We start from the raw sequence: 17,876 nt of genomic DNA on the forward strand, positions 1-17,876 counted from the left end.
AAATGATATTTGGAGATGTCAACACGGCTCAAAGAGGGACTACTCATACTACTTGCCTTCCCAACTGTCATATTCCAGAATAGACTTCTTCCTCTCGGATAAATGGACATTACAATACATTTCCTCCTCATCAATAGGATCAATAACATGGTCAGATCACGCACCAATTAATATCTCGCTAGTCACACCTGGCAGACTGCCCAATCCTAAACCATGGAGGCTAAATTCCATGCTGTTAACAGAACTGGAACACAGGAAAGTCATTATGGAAGCTCACAATCTTTTTTTGAAACCAATAATACTCCTGACATATCTATTGGTACCTTATGAACCGCCTACAAGGTATTTTAGAGAGAGATTCTAATAAAATTACATTCTCAGGTATTCACCCACAGGAGGATCCAGATTGAAGAGCTTTTGGCTTCTATAAAAATCAAAGAGGATATAAACAAAAATAATCCATCTGAAAATAACTCCTCCTCCCTATTGGCTCAGAGGGAAAAGCTTTGGTCCTTTCTATTATTCCAATATGACCTTAACCTAAAAAAATGAAGGCCAAATATTATTTTCTGAACAATAAAGCAGGCTCCCTTCTAGCCAGATCGGTTAGGCACCAACGACTGAAAACCAAAATTCAGGCAATTTTCGTCAACCGAGCTCTAAATATCTTGTGTCCAATCCATTGGACATGGCTAACACATTTGCGGCCTTCTATCATTCCCTCTACAACCTCAAAGACGATAGAGACCCCTCAACCTTCCCCTGAAGCAATTCAAGCTTTCTTACTTCTTTCAAACTCCCAGCCCTCTCTTCAACTCAACTTCAGTCCATCTCGGAACCTTTCCATTCTACAGAAATTGAATCAGTGATATGCACCTTACCGCTTAATAGATATCCAGGTGGCTACACCAATGAATACTATAAGCATTTCGCCAATATACTCTCACCACACCTAGCTAACCTCTTCAACTCTGCTGCCTCCTCTGGTTCAATGGCAAAAGAAATATTACAGTCCACTATAACCACTATTCCTAAACCAGATAAAGATCCCCAACTAGTGCAAAACTATAGACCAATATCTCTTATCAATACTGATGTGAAATTGTATGCCAAGATTATAGCTCGTAGACGACTTCCTCTCCTTCCATCCTTGGTGCACCCAGACCAAGTTGGGTTCATACCAGGACAGTAGGCCCCGGATGCCATTAGATGCTTAATCTCATTAATTCACGAGACCGAACGCCTTCTCTGCTCTTGTCACTTGATGCAGAAAAGGCATTCAATCGCATCCACTGGGGATTCATGTGATTGGTCTTGCAAAAATTTGGTATTACAGGATGGATACAAATGGCCTTACAGATAGTATGTCCACTGTCCCCTATCATATTTGCATTACTCATAGAGCCGCTAGCCACAAAAATCCAGTAAGACCCATAGCTAACAGGTATCAAAACACCACAACTCCGAACATATAATAAGTCTATTTGCAGATGACATTATCTTAATGATCACTAATCCTACCTGATCTCTATACAGAACTAGGGAGATTTTAGCCTCTTATACTGCTGTATTGTATTATAAATTTAATGAAAATAAATCCCGAATACTAAACCTTTATACAGCGAAATAAACCCAACTGCTTCTTTCGAAAGAATTTCCATTTATTTGGGCTGACCAATCAAATCCCTACTTCAGAATCAACCTAACTGCTTCAACTTCCCAACTCTATGATCTAAACCATAAACCATTTCTCCAATCTCTACCAAAAGAAATCCAAGCCATCCGGACCGTTGGTCTTTCTAAACTTGGTCGCATAGCAGCTCTAAAAATGTTTATCCTACCCAAACTGCTTTATATGTTCAGAACCCTCCCTATCTCTGTACCCCTGAAATTCTTCCATGCAGCTCAAAGACAATTTTCCCAGTTCCTCTGGGAAACAAAAGATCCAGGTACACCAACAATCTACTAATTCACCCATACTACAGAGGGGGATCAAACCTTCCACACTTGCACACATATTAGATAGCTACACTACTCAACCAAATTTACTATTGGTGGCACCCATCCAGAGAAAAGACCTGGACCACCACTGAATCTAAACTATTCCACTCTACTACACCACGGACTCACCTCATCCTGCGTTCCACCAATAATAGACCCATTCCATTAAAACACCCTTGTATTAAGGGCTCCTTAGAAGCATGGTCAGCCCTATTATCACACTCCTACCCAAACTCCGAAAAGTATTTTACTCCCCTCAATGTCCTTTACACTTTATTCTCACATATTAATCTGACCAAATGGGAAACCAATGGTATCTCCTCCTTATCTGACTTATTTACCAACCAGGACCTAGCCCCCTTCCATCACCTCCAACACAAAATTTTCACTTCCCTCAAATTAAAGATTTAATTATCTTCGAATTGCTCACTGTCTTAAAACTAAAAACATCCCTTGCAACACCATCTTACCCCTCCAAGCGTTCCAATCCCTTAAAGCCAAATATCCGGGTAAAGGAATATCAATGTTTTACTCCCTCATTATGGAGGACGACATCTCTGACAAATTGGGAAACCCTAATGTCCCAAACAATATCAGACCAAATGTGGAATAGGGCCTTCACTACAACCTGTAAAGCCTCCCACTGTGCCTCACATTGGGAATCATACCTTAAACTGCTACAGCAATGGTATTTAACCCCTGCCCGACTAGCCAAAATATATCCAACCTGCTCTTCGCAATGCTGGAGGTGATGTGGGGAGACTCCCTCTTTCATATAATTTGGTCTTGCAAATCGATTAGGTCCTTCTAGAACAGCATTTTTACTGTGATTTCAGAAATAACAGGCAATATAGTGAGACTTAAACCACCATTAGCCTTATTTTATGTTGGACTAGAAAAATTCCCTCCTGTACTATTATCATTCACATTCTTTACGCAGCAAAAAATAATATTACTAGATTATGGAAATAGACCAGAGTGATCTATGATTTGAACACCCAATGCGATATGGAAAGGAGATTTTCCCTCAACCACTTCTCCAATTCCAGATTCCACAGCTCTTGGGCTTTAGGGTCACTTAATCCCAAATGTACAGTTCGAGTTTGATAGCTCACATCATATGGAGTATTATTATAACTTATCCTGACTAGTATTGTTACTGTATTATAATAGTTGACTGTTCCTTTTCCTTCCCCACCTCCACATTCCCTCTCCCCACTTTCTCCTCCTTCTTTATGGTCCCTGCTGTACAAGTCTCCATGAGTGCAGCTTCCCGCATTTACGCCCCTTCTACATGGGAACTTCATAACGGTTTTGTTTTATAAAACTGTATACTCTTGTACAACTGTGAACCTGATATAGTTCTTAATAAAAAATGGGAATATCCTCCTGCGCTTAATATGAATGCGTCCCTATCCTAACAGCTGCTATCACTCTGCCTTAACCAATAAGTTATAGAGTCCCACACACTGAAATAGTGAAGCGCTAAAATAAATCCCTATATACCCATAATAAATATCGTATTAACCAATAAAAATATAATTAATAACTGTCTGTGGGATATCTTAAATACATAAAGATATCAAACAAAAATACCTCATAATAATAGATAAATCCGTGATAAAAATAGAGATAACAAAATTCATATTCCCTTAATTATTCTACAAATAAATCAGTGATGCAAAATCAAAATCCGTGATTATAATATTCAATAAAATATAAAATAATTATCCATAATAAATTGTGACAAACCTATGAAATTGAAATTAATAAAACTGTGATTCTTAATCCAAAAAACGTGATTATTAATTGATTGTGACAAACCATATATCAATCAAAAATATATTATATATTAAAATCTACTATATCTTGTGATAAAAAATATATATAAAAAAATGTGTCAACAAATGAGCAAAAAAAGTCCATGCAATAGGTGAAAAAACTCCGTGATCTTCACTTCTAGTGCTCAAAGAAAGGAATCCTCCAATGGCAGCAATGCCTGCTCACCTCCCCACCTCGACCCACACAGGGCCACAAGGCTAAAGCTCTCCTCAAGGCAATCCTTTTCTCCAGGCAGCTCAGCAAGGGATCTCAGGACTTCCACTCCACCTCCTCTCAAACGTCACATAGGACACAAACAAAACTTCCCATAGTATAATACCGTTTATTTAGGACACTCAATATAACATATCGTTTCCACTCACATGTGTTTTCCTATTGCAAAACGCTATCCACCTCATCCCATGGGTGCATTCACATGTAAGGAGGGAAACCAATATGGCCGCTGCGTCCGGACATACGTCCCCACGTGACCGGAAGTGACGTGTCTCTGAACTGGGAATGGCGTCGGAATGCCACGTCACTTCCGGTCACGTGGGGACATATGTCCGGACGCAGCGGCCATATTGGTTTCCCTCCTTACATGTGAATGCACCCATGGGATGAGGTGGATAGCGTTTTGCAATAGGAAAACACATGTGAGTGGAAACGATATGTTATATTGAGTGTCCTAAATAAACGGTATTATACTATGGGAAGTTTTGTTTGTGTCCTATATGACATTTGAGAGGAGGTGGAATGGAAGTCCTGAGATCCCTTGCTGAGCTGCCTGGAGTAAAGGATTGCCTTGAGGAGAGCTTTAGCCTTGTGGCCCTGTGTGGGTCGAGGTGGGGAGGTGAGCAGGCATTGCTGCCATTGGAGGATTCCTTTCTTTGAGCACTAGAAGTGAAGATCACGGAGTTTTTTCACCTATTGCATGGACTTTTTTTGCTCATTTGTTGACACATTTTTTATATATATTTTTTATCACAAGATATAGTAGATTTTAATATATAATATATTTTTGATTGATATATGGTTTGTCACAATCAATTAATAATCACGTTTTTTGGATTAAGAATCACAGTTTTATTAATTTCAATTTCATAGGTTTGTCACAATTTATTATGGATATTTTATTTTTTATTGAATATTATAATCACGGATTTTGATTTTGCATCACTGATTTATTTGAAGAATAATTAAGGAAATATGAATTTTGTTATCTATTTTTTATCACGGATTTATCTATTATTATGAGGTATTTTTGTTTGATATCTTTATGTATTTAAGATATCCCACAGACAGTTATTAATTATATTTTTATTGGTTAATACGATATTTATTATGGGTATATAGGGATTTATTTTAGCGCTTCACTATTTCAGTGTGTGGGACTGATATAGCTCTTGTTATCCCTTTGTACTGTTACCTGAAAAACTTCAATAAAAATAAGTTGGAAAAAAAAAATTATTGAAAACTGACACTAATTTATTCTCTAGGTCAGTGGTCACTAAATGGCGGACTGTGGTCCGAAACTGTCAAGTGCCCTCCCTTGTGGCCGTCGGACTTAAGATGACCGGGCTGCACAGCGGGAGGCAAGAAACGACGGGGCTAATAGAGACTGCGGCTGCCGCTCACCTCCCGCTGTGTGGCTCAAGCAGGGCCGACAGGAGGACCAGAAGTGATGGCTCCAGTAACAAGCAGGAAGCACTGCTGACACAGGGACACCTCCTCGGCCGGCCGCTGCACTGAAGGGATAATGGCGGCCTTTCTTCTACCTCCGGCACACTGTGACAGGTCTAAAGCGGCGGTGGATGGGCTGGGGCAGGCTGGTCTCTTTGCCCAGTTGGGTCCAGCAAAGAGACATCCAAATCCAGCAAAGAGACAGCCGAGTCCAAGAAGGGACATCCCCATCCAGCAAAGAGACATCCCTGTCAAGCAAAGAGACATCCGGTCTTTGCTATATATTTGCTGTGTTGTGTTAAAGGCGCTGTGTTGCGTTAAGGGGTGCTGTGATGTAAAGGGGGTCAGTGATGTGAAGAAAAAAGAGGGCACTGTAGGACTTCTTTAAAGAGGACTGTGATGTAGAGGGGACTACAGTGTGAAAGGTACGCTAAAGATCATAATGTATCAGGGTACTGTGATGTGTTATATCGCTAACGAGGTTCGGACCTCTGCTGGAAGGAAATTCTTCTGACTGGACCCCCGTAAATTTTAATTCAAGACCCCTGCTCTAGGTCATCTCCTATTAAAAAAAAATAAAATGCTTGAGGTTTTAAGTCATCATCAGGGCTAAAATGATTTTTGAAATATGTAACAACTAAAAAAAAAAGGCTCTAGGACCACAGTGGTTCAGTATTGACAAATTTATATAAACAAACAAGTCCATAGCAGAAGTGTAAAAATGTATCTGATTTATAGGGAGTGTACATGTGATGTGGTTAAAGAGGAGCTTCATACTAACAGTTAAATTTACCATAGAGGCACTTTAAGGATAGCTGTATGAATCCTACTTTCACTTTATTGATTCTGCAATTACAAGCCCTTTACTGGTCTCCATCTCTCATGTTTTTAACACTAAAATGTGACCAATTCAGCAGGGATTTTCTTGGTCAGTGTCTGCAGCCAATGGATTACAGCTGATCAATGTATTCTGACAGTGGAGGAATCCTGCTGTCAGAATACAATGGCACACGGGGAGGATTTCTCCATCCACCTTGCTCTTTGACCAGCCCATGTGCGTTTTTATGGCCAGCCTTACTGCTCTTCTGTTGACAGCCATTTGTATTAAGAGATAATGATGCCAGCTCCCTTCACTTATTGAACTCCTGGCATGCCCTACTTATTAGGTGCAGCGAAAGTAATTTACTTTCGTAAATTATTGGTGAAAGTAAAAAAAAAAAAAAGAAAAAAAAGGAGGTGAAATGATACAAATGATTTTAGAACAGAAATACATGTTTACATGTTATATACTCACCTGACAAAAGAGTACTAAGATGCAATTTTGTAAAGTAAAATGATAACCACTTACAGCATATACAAATAGAAAACCACATAATCTTCATAGTTTCATCAGATTTCAACCTTATACCAACTACCATACATTTCTGGGCATGAAGAATAAAACAAAGCATGTTTTATAACTCCCAGCTTCTGTGTGATCCAAAAACTAATCTGTAATTCTTAACTTCAGATAATAAAAGAAAGCCTGACCAATTGTAGCTGAACATTTTATAAAAAGATACATAAGCAGAGGTGACCTTAGTCAGACAGTTCCATTGGGGTTTTCAACTGTTTGCGGTCATGCTCCAATTGCCACTTCAAAAACAATAAAATTTACTATATAAATGATAAAATTTAAAATAAAAACCTCACAAGTGCACTGCAGACAAAAGCTGATAAAATTACCTGCTAAACGCATAATGTAGCTCAGAGCACGCTTCCTGCCCGAGTACTCTGGGCAGTTTCCCTCTCCGAATCACCCTGCAAAAAGAAAATTAAATAAAGTCATATTCATCCTTTTTTTTTTTTCTACAAATCTTACCTGTAGGTAGTTATGGCTTTAATTTTCTTATTTTTATTTAAAGCTCAACCCCAGGTAAACAGCTAAATACAAAGATAAAACACTCATATGAAAAACGGTTTGACCTGCCAAAGGACTTGCATTTCTGACTACCTCACAGCCCCCTTTCTATTGGTCTCAGGAATATTCATAAACAGAGGTTGCGAATAGGTTACTATACTGGTGATCTAAGTAACTGAGAGATAAAATCTATATAATGGATAATATCGATAATATATGAAGTTGTTGCATAAATCTTACAAACTATTTTACATTGTAGTCTGGTCACCAACCACAATTTCCTATGAAGTTGACGTACTCAGTGAAACAGTTCATGCTAAATTAATCCTTCACCATTGTTGTTAATGCTAGTGTTGAACAAGATATGAGCGTTGGGTGGTGGGGGAGGGTTTAGGGTAACTAAAGGTTTTATACTTTGTAAGGCTGGCTTCTACATCATTCATGAATAACAATGTTGAATTTTATGAATAATATGTGATGAGACATTTTTGGTACCTTAAAAATCCCATACACTACATTTGGATTTGCAAGGTGGCAATAAGCAGGTTGCCTACGCCTGCCAAGGCAAAGAAGGACTTCAAAAGTCTCCAGATCCCTTTAAACTGAAACTTTAAATGGAAAACAGTAGATTGATTATTTAGTGCCAAGTCCACAAGGGGAACAATCATCTTTTCTTAAACAACCCAAACAATACAAAGCATCAAAATTTTCAGACGGAAGCAACCCCTGTGAGTTGAAACAATCATTATATAAGGCCTAATCAGCTTGATCAAGAGTAGAAAAGGCTAAGAATTGCCTTCTATTTCATGCTTGGAAGAATATGTGGGGGATGAGCAACATTAAGTGTATGTATGCAGAGACAGCTTCAACCAATGAGTCCACAGTAGCCAGCAGGTGGTGAGAAACTGAAGTAGTAACTTCATGATATTGTGGAGGTGAAATATCTTTGACAGCTCCGCCTACAAAGTCTGTGTCTCCCTTACATTAGGCACTAGACAGTTAACACTGTAACATTTGAAGATAATCAGGGGGTGGAGAGGCAGAAGAGCATTTCCAGGTGGTATTACCTACCATTTCCAGAAGTGGCAATAGCCTTTGGAATATATCAGACATAGTGGCAGGCAATTCTGCTCGAGTCAGACAGGTTGCATGTTGTGCATCTGTAAGGGAGCCTGATTTAGGGGGCTGGAGTGGTGTCTGTGTAGCAGCTTGCTCCAGGAACTGCTACTGTATAAACCTAGTAGGAACGTAGGCGTTTCCTCAGGGCCTGCAACGGATCCTCCACGTTTGGCCCACATGCTCCCACTCCTGAGTGCATGTAATCAGCCAATGCTAGGTAAGGATCTTCCCCTGAAGGCTATTCAGAGAATGGATGCAGATTGAGGGGAGTTCAATGTTTCTGGTATGAAGGCACTAACAGAGTTCCTATGGCTGTGTCTGAGATATCAGGTGAGACGGTAAATGTTCAGCTTGCGTTGTCAGCATATGGCGGAGGAAGTGCACAGTCAGGAGTCTTATGACCAAAACATTATTAGTCAGAGGGGAACTTCCAGTAGTAGGTGTAAAAGAAAAAAAAAAAAAACTACTTTATTTTTAAACAGGTAATTATAATTAAACAAAACAAATGATCGTATGAGCTATGAGTACATCCGTAAAGGATATACTGTTGTATCTGGTACATAACCAGGTAATAATCCAACAAGATGTATGTAGTCATGCAGTATTGGAAATGAAAGCCCAATTCGTCCTGAAAAAAACAAGGTATAAATTCACCTGGATGTACAAAGTAGTTGTGATGATATGAATGGTTTTACTAACACATGTCAATGTTGCAAAATTGTGCTTAGGCATCAAGAATGGTGTGTTACCCTTAGGCATGAAGGGGTTAAACCAGTCTGCAAAAAAAAAAAAAAGGGCTCTGGTCATGGCTGCTCTGCACAAGCTAAGCGGACATCGGCCAGTTCCGATCAGCAGGGGATCAGTTGAAGCTGATTGGAGTGGAACCTGCCCCACGTGAAAGGGGCCAAGAGTTGAATACTCCTAAGGTGTATAAAGAAAACAAACTAAAATGACTACAATCCCCTTTTATGTGTGTACTACAGCTGAACAAACCAGTTCTTTTATCTGGAACAGATAAGCTATGTTTGGGAGCAGCAGTACACCCTGTGTATAAGCATGGCAATCATTTCATTCTAACACTCATTTCCTCAAAGCCTTTCAAACTTGTCCATGTTCCATGAGATCTAGTTGAACAAAGAAAGCAGCGTGTGGGTCATACACATACATTGCTAATAGGATCTGGAACGCTAACACCTAATAGGACTGTATTGCTGATAGATTTTGGAGAAAAGGTACCAGCAAACATTAGAGAACATATGCTGGATACAGTTTTTACAGCCCCATTGTAAATATCTCTGAAACAGATCAATGCCCCCAGCAGCCAAAGCAAAGATTATTAGAGGGCTGGGATGTGCTGGACCCTGTCTATTTGTGGACAGCTTAGCAGTCATCTGCTGACCATATTTACGAACAGATAAAGTTCTCAAGAAACCACATCCATGTGTTGACACTGAAGCAGGAGAACAAGGGAAATTTTCTCATGGGAACAACTGTTTAAAACGGCATTTCTCTCAATGATCGGTTTTATTTATGTAAAATCTTTATCCCAAAAAAGGAAAATACTGTTTACTGTAACTGATTACAAAGTATGAGCTGGGGTTGGTTCCAATGTATTGTATTCAGATCTGCTAATACATTTAAAGTGTTACTAAACCCACAACAGTAAAATCAGTCTGTATATGAAGTAAAACATGCTTGATATACTCACTGTGGAACCTAAGCGGTTAATCCTCCACATGTAAAAATGCTGTTTGATTCTAACTTCTCTGATCCTCCCCATCTGCCAGTGTCCCCCTCTTATCGCCTGATAAGACAAATGTGTGGAGACACTCTACACATGCTCAGTTTAGTGTGTATTGCTAGTTAGGGTTTTTTTTTTTTTTATTCTTGGGAGATTGCATATGATCAGCACAGGGCCAATCAGCACTGTCCAGAAAGAGGTCAAGGGTTTCTGCATCCTCCTAGGGCAGTGGTGGGCAATCTTTTTTTTCAACTGAGCCAAATCTCGCCAAAACCACGATTTAAATTTATTTTGAGAGCCACATTTTTAAAACTGAAAATACATAGGATGGTACACTGTTTTTAGTTTCAATAAGTTTTTATAGTAATTCATCCCCCATAGTAATTCATCCCCCATATAGTAATTCATCCCCCATATAGTAATTCATCCCCCATAGTAATTCATCCCCCATATAGTAATTCATCCCCCATAGTAATTCATCCCCCATAGTAATTCATCCCCCATATAGTAATTCATCCCCCATATAGTAATTCATCCCCCAAAATAATTCATCCCCCATATAGTAATTCATCCCCCATATAGTAATTCATCCCCCATATTAATTCATCCCACATATAGTAATTCATCCCCCCTATAGTAATTCATCCCCCCTATAGTAATTCATCCCTCATATAGTAGTAGTAAGTAAGTAGCAAGTAGTAAGCCAAGTCCCTCCTGTGTCAATTCACTTACCTTTGCTCCGCGCGTTCCTCTCGCCGTGTTCCCCGCGCCGTTCCGGTCTTCAGGGCGGACTGTGAGAGGAGCCTAGCTCCCCTCACGTTCGTCACGCTGCCCCGCCTAAACACATCCTGACAGCCAATCACTAGCTATCAGGATGTGAGTGGCAGCGAGACTGGCCAATCATTGCTGGGCTAGCTGCAGAGTCCTCGGCCGCCCGAGAGGAGGGAGGGGAGCGGGCACCCGGCACACAGAAGAGCCGCATTAAAATGTGTAAAGAGCCGCATGTGGTTCGCGAGCCGCGGCTTGCCGACCACTGTCCTAGGGCATAAATAAAACTCCTCCTACAAGCTTTAACCAGTGCTCTGCTGAACACTGATAGTTGTGACAAGACTGCTCTAACTGCTGATGAGAAAAGGTATTTAGCAGTTTATATTTACTAAAATAATTGCATTTCCATGTAGTGTGTACTGTGGGAGACCAGATATAGTGAATGCAGGGTCCTGGGTTTAGTAACACTTTCACACTCCCCTTCCCCTCAAACTAACAATGCTGTGGTCTCCAGAGTTGTGTATCACTAATAAAAGGAGGTGTTTTACTGGCCAGATCACTAGGTGAAAACAGAGGGAAAAAATCCAAAGAAAAGAAACCTAATAAAATCTAATTCAGCCATGACATCTAATGACTGGTAAAGTGCAATAAAATGCATTTTTGGTTTAATACTGCCTTCATTTGTGTTTAACCCACCACTGTCTCAGTAATGTAACATGTTGGCAGAACAGGCCTGCAACTTCTGGTCACATGGCTATTATTATTAATATCATCATCATTACTACAGGTACTTGTATAGCGCCGTCAATTTACACAGCGCTTTACATATGTATTGCACATTCACATCAGTCTCTAACCCTCAAGTGGTGTACAATCTGGGGTCCCTAACTTACATTCATGCATACACATACTAGGGTCAGTTTAGACAGGACCCAATTTTACCTACCAGCATGTCTCTTCTTTTAGAACAGTGGTCTCCAAACTGTGGCCCTGGGGCCAGATGCGGCCCTTTGCTTGCTTTTATCTGGCCCCTGGGGCACCATTTCATCCACTGATAACAACAATGGGGCAAAATTCCCCTGACACCAATGAAGGGGCACAATTTCTCCTAATGACACCAACAATGGGGCCCAATGATCAGGCACAATTCCTCCCAGTGACACAAACAATGGGGCACTATTCCTTCCACTGACATCAAATATGGGACATTTCCCCCCCCCCCCCTGACGTTGGGACCTTTTCTACTCCCAATGGCCCTAGTCCGGCCCCCCTAAATACTAAAGGACAGTAAACTGGCCCTTTGCATAGAAAGTTTGGAGACCTGTTATAGATTGTAAGCTCCATGAGCAGGGCCTTCCTATTCCTTCTGTACTGAAATATAATTGTACTGTCTCCCTTTATATTGTAAAGCACTGCACAAACTGTTGGCGCTATATAAATCCAGAATAATAATAATAATGTCTTTGGAGGGAAGAGACCATGCTGTCATCGACAGCTGCAGGTCTCTAATGCTTGCAATACACTGATCAACTTCTGTAGAAGAGAAATGTTGTAACATTTTCCATCGGTTAGTGGTTATAGCCAACTAGCTGCAGATCACTGTATTCTGACAGCAGTGGGGAATGAGGTTGGCAAATTATGTTTGTGTGGATGGAATCTGCTAGTTTATTTCCCCATTTAGCCTGTTGGCTGGGCAAAAAGGAAAAAAAAAAAAAAAAAAGAAAAAAAACACACCTCTCCAGTGTTCTGATGACAGATATAAAGAAGAATATTAGAAATAATTAGTTTAAAGAATGTAAAATTAAAAATTATTCATATGCTAAAACAAAGAAAGTCACCTGATGTATTGTTAAAAAAAAAAAAAAATCTATATGATACAAAAACGTACAAGGTACAGATACCTGTGTGTAGTACAATAAGAATTCCTGCAATTATCAAAGGTAATTGCACTTACAGATTGAGGGTAAAAATCAGCTTATCGTAAGTCCAGCAAGAGGCAGGGACCGCCACCTACCCGTGGACAGAGGTGGAGCATAAAGCACAGCGAGTCCTGGATCCTGTAGATGATGGTAAAAACAATCCAAAGGATACCACTGCTGGTGATACAATGGTTGTATGACAGTGTGGCTGCAGCTCGGAGCTCTGCCAGTCCCTGCCTCCCACCAGGCTTAGGATACATTTCTACCCTCATGTTGTAAATGTAAATACTTGTGTTCAATAAAATGATTTGCATACTGCTGCACTTAAATCCCTGAGCCTCGTACTTTGTTCTTTTTGGTGTTTCGGGAAATAAAAGGTAAACAAAATTGCAATAAAAAAAAAAAAAAACATAAGCAGTAATTTAAAACAGTATACCAAATAAAAACCTTGGATATCTCTAAAAGATGTAAAAAAAAAAAACCAAAAAAAAAACCCCACAAAAACAACCACACCACACAAAGAAACAAAACAAAAACATGCAATACTGTGGTACACAAATTAGAGTTATAGTCAAGTTAGCCATTTTGTTACTAATAAAATTGACCTGGGCATCCAGCCGTCAATGTCCCTTGGTGACCAAAGAGAACATATAGTGATAAATCATGGAAGTTGTCTTCTTCTGAAAATGCCAGTTTCTTGACTGTCACGCTCATCCAAAGGCTTTGACACTTCAATAGGACAAGTTCACTTTTACTCAAGTACAGAGTGGTAGGTTAAGTGCAACTCTGGGATAAGAAAATATTGTCTAAATACAAGAGGCATATGTTTTCTTAATTGAATTTTGGTGTGCTTTGTATATTTCTCCCATATCTGTACAGTAATTCAGTGTGAGATTTTACCTCTGTCCAGGAGCTTCTTGTAATAAAGACCAGTCACTGCTACTCTCTCTCGTTGTAGATGACTGGTCTTGTCTCCTCCTCTTCGAGTAGTTTGCTGCAGCCAGCCTGTAGTAGGTGGCACTTGCTGGGCCCCTCCCACAGCTCTGCTCAGGTTATGTAATAGAATCGATTTCTATCCTCAGTGACAGTGAAGTTTGCTTGAATGAAATGGGAAAGTATTTAACACACCACTCTTCACTCAGGAGGATGAGGAGATTTAGTGAAGGCAAAGTAAATAAAGATGAACTTGTCCTTTAACCCTTTCGCTGCGAGAGCCATTTTTGAGTTTTTTTTGCACACGTTTAAAATTCATTTCAGCCCTGAAGAAAACATAGACCCCCCAAAACAGTGTATGTGTTCTGAAAGAAGACAACCTATAGAATAAAATAGTGGTAATTCCACATTTTATGTCACATGATATTACCACAAAAGTCTAGAAAACCCAAAATTTCAAAAAAAAAAAAAAAAGTCAATTTTAGGGCACAAAAATGCAATAAATTATCCAATTTTTTGGTAAAATATAAAAGATGAGGTTGCACCAAGTAAATAGATACCCAATATGTCAAACTTTAAATTTGCGTGCACCTGTGAAATGGTGACAAACGTTAGCACCCTATATTTTCCATAGACGAAACTTTAAAAGCCCCCTAAAAGTCATCAGTTTAGCGGTATGAAGGAAGTTTGGTGCTAGAATTATTGCTCTCACTCCAATATGCATGGCGATATGCAACATGCGTACACATTTGGCTTTTTCATGAATATGCGCCCCCGACGCGTGTTTGCGTTTCATATGTGCATTTATGTGGGAGTGGGGGGACTCAATTCTTTGGAGGCAATTTTATGTGCTTTTGTGTCACTTTTTTTTTTAACTTAACTTTCTTTTCATCACAAAGTGACAATGTGATGATTTTTTTTGTGACGTGCACTGTAATGAGAAATCCAGGGTCCTGGATGTCTCCCCTGTGCTCTACTAATTTTCTTTTTTGTAAATCCAAACTCTTTTATTGATAGTAAATAGTAAAAATTGAAGAAAAAAAAACCCAAAGGGATACATATCGCTTCACATATCTCAGGTATCACAACAAAAAACAAGTGAATAGAGGAAAGTGAAAGTTATTCAAATGTGAACATAAAAAATAGAGAAAACTGTCAAATTAAACATAAAGTTGCCCATTTCTGGAAATTACCAACTTTGTAACAAGTTACATCATAGAAAAAGCAATGAAACAAAAATCAACAGGTGGGTACATAAACCTGAAATCTGCAAGTCTACCAATTACCAACCATGAAGGGGCCAATCCAGGAGTCGTCATCCAGCTCTGCCAAATAAGCTAAAATAGATGCACAGCGCTGCAATGTCGATAGGCAAGTTGTTCCCTTAAAAGGAGAGAATTAACATAATCCACCCATTGTTTCCTAGTATGTGTTGTATGTGACCATCCAATACCTAGCTATTCATTTTCTCGTAAGATACAAAAGGCGAATTACCACAATATGGGTGCATGAAGGATATAATTCAGCATCCAGTGCCCCTAGTAGACACACTAGTGGATCAAATGGGATGGAAACTTGAGCGAAAGAAGACAATGTGTAGAACCTCCTCCCAGTAGCGTATGAGTTTTGGGCATCGCCAGATCATGTGTATAATGTCGCCTCTATGTACACTACATTTAGGGAATATTGGTGTATCTCTCCTACCTCATGTTGGTTCAGGACCAGAAGATCCACTTCTAAAATGAGAGATAGCCAGCAAATCAGGGTTAGAGATAGTGACCATCTTGGTGATCAAGTCCACATTATCCTGACGGATAGCCAGCAAATCAGGGTTAGAGATAGTGACCATCTTGGTGATCAAGTCCACATTATCCTGACGGCCCCACCCAACAAGCTGCTGGAATTGGGCAGCCAAAAATACCATTTAGCATGCAGGACAGCCAGGCCTCCCCTGTCCTTACCATAATGTAGGGTAGTCAAGCTTATCTGGAAGGTTTGCCATTTCTAGATAAGGTCCCTAAATTGGGATTCCAGCCGCTTAAACCATTTCTGTGACATCCATACAGGACAATTATGAAAAATATATAGGTGCTGCGGTGCCCAGATCATTTTAATAAGATTAACTCTACCCACTACAGATAGAGGAAGTTTACACCAGCTATGACCCTTCAGTCTTTGTCTGTCTAATAATGGTTGTAAACTCAATAGGAGATATATAGGAGGGGTCTGGGGAGGAGATTACCACGGCAAGAAGGACGTAGTACCAGGAATTTGTCTTGCACACACAGGCAAAGGGGAGGACAATGGATCACGGGCCATAAGAATAGATTTTGTCCAGTTTATAATGAAGCCTGAAAAGTTACCAAATTGAATAATGGCCTCCATCAAAAGTTTGACGTGACTCAGCAGTATCCCCCAAATATATGTTTGTCATTCGCATAAAGTGATATTTTTTCTTCAACTGAGCCTCTGCAAAAACCTATAATAGAGGGGGGTCTGCGAATCAGGATTGCCAAGGGTTCCACTGCTAAAGCAACTAGCAGGGGGGATAGAGGGCAACCCTGATGAGTGCCCCTATACAAAAACAGGAAAGAAGGAGAGAGTGCATTATTAATACGAAGCCTAGCACGGGGGTGTGGTGTGCTCCACTAAATTTAATTCTCTGCAGATCACACTGCATAACATTCTTTCCCGGCCATGCTGACCAGGGAAACTGATAGGGGGACTCAGAAATGACGTTTTACACATCACTTCCTATTCATCTACAAGGGGGGACGCATTCATGCCGGTCCAACAATGTACAGACCTGGCTGCGAAAGGGTTAAAGAGGAACTGAACTATGGAAAAAATATTACCTGTGGTCTCCCTGTAGCTAAACTTTTCCACATTACAGACTTATCACTTGTCATTATGCACAACAATGTCTGTGTGGATGCAGCCATCTTGGTAGAGGCAGGTATTTCCTTCTCATGTCAAAGCCTCCAGCAAGGAGAAGTACAATGAGAAGCACATATATGACATCATCAAATCTAACTCCAAATCACCCAAGACTAGCAGTCAGAGGCAACAGCATCTTAAATCTCACACTGCAGATATTTAGACATGAGACTGTAGCACAAGTGCCTAAGCACCCTCCCATACTAATAAAGACATGGCTATTTATCAGGGTCATTCCAGACAAAATGGTAGATTTTTCAGATACTGCTTAGGCGCAATAAAACACTTTTAGAGGTTTCCTATACCTTAGCAGACCTTAACTTTTATTGCTCTGTTGAGCTTTAAGCCACTGCAGATTAGTTCCTATGTCACTCCCGACTCTAACCTGTATGTTTATCCAAGTAAATAAGGCAAAGTACTAAAGCCAGAGAATACCAGACAACTAGCATTTTCAGGAGGAGGCAAATAATGGCAATCTCCATATATCTATTAAGCAGTGTGGTAGACCAGCACCTGCTAGCTATGTATAGGTAAAAAAAAAGAAGTCAGAAAAGACAAAGAGCTCCACTCACTAAAGCAGAACACATGTGGTATTTAAGTGTCCAGACATATTTTCCCTAAATATCGCATGCAAACCTGAAACTGTAAATTAACTATGCCGTTTTCAGTATTTACCAACCAGAACCGAGAAAAACAAAAACAGAAAAAAAAAAAGGTCCGCTAACAATGCTCGCCAATGATGTCGATGTCATAAGGTGACAGGGTTAGCCGCCTCAGTTTGTACTCACTTTTGTATTTCAATAGTTTTTATTAATTTATAACAGTTAACACAGGAACAACAAATCACGCCCACGCAGGGGCTATCAGTTGCACATAGAGGAACTAGAAATTAGAGAAGTCAGTGCTCTAACACCAACAGGGCAAAAGATACGCCAATGCAGGGGCCATCAATGGCACTTAAATAACAAAACATAAATATAACACTGATAATAACTCAGACTAAAGGCAGCTATCCACTGCCACACCAAAGCAAACAGAGGGAAAAAAAAAAAAA

The 17,876-nt window shown here is 39.9% G+C and overlaps 1 protein-coding gene across 3 annotated transcripts in view; it reads right to left on the bottom strand.

Moving 5' to 3' along the window:
• The window catches only part of FAM3A (FAM3 metabolism regulating signaling molecule A), a 146,015-nt gene that overhangs the window by 78,662 nt on the left and 49,477 nt on the right, over positions 1–17,876 (bottom strand). For all 3 annotated transcript variants that reach the window (XM_089692943.1, XM_089692941.1, XM_089692942.1), the window contains exon 2: positions 7,231–7,305. In XM_089692943.1, coding sequence (XP_089549069.1) covers positions 7,231–7,243 — 13 coding nt within the window. In that variant the 5' untranslated portion in view covers positions 7,244–7,305. The remainder of the gene's footprint in view (positions 1–7,230; positions 7,306–17,876) is intronic.

This window comes from Staurois parvus, unplaced genomic scaffold, assembly GCF_062004578.1.
Source record: "Staurois parvus isolate SC_StPar_1 unplaced genomic scaffold, SC_StPar_1.0 ptg000608l, whole genome shotgun sequence".
Lineage (NCBI taxonomy): Eukaryota > Metazoa > Chordata > Amphibia > Anura > Ranidae > Staurois > Staurois parvus.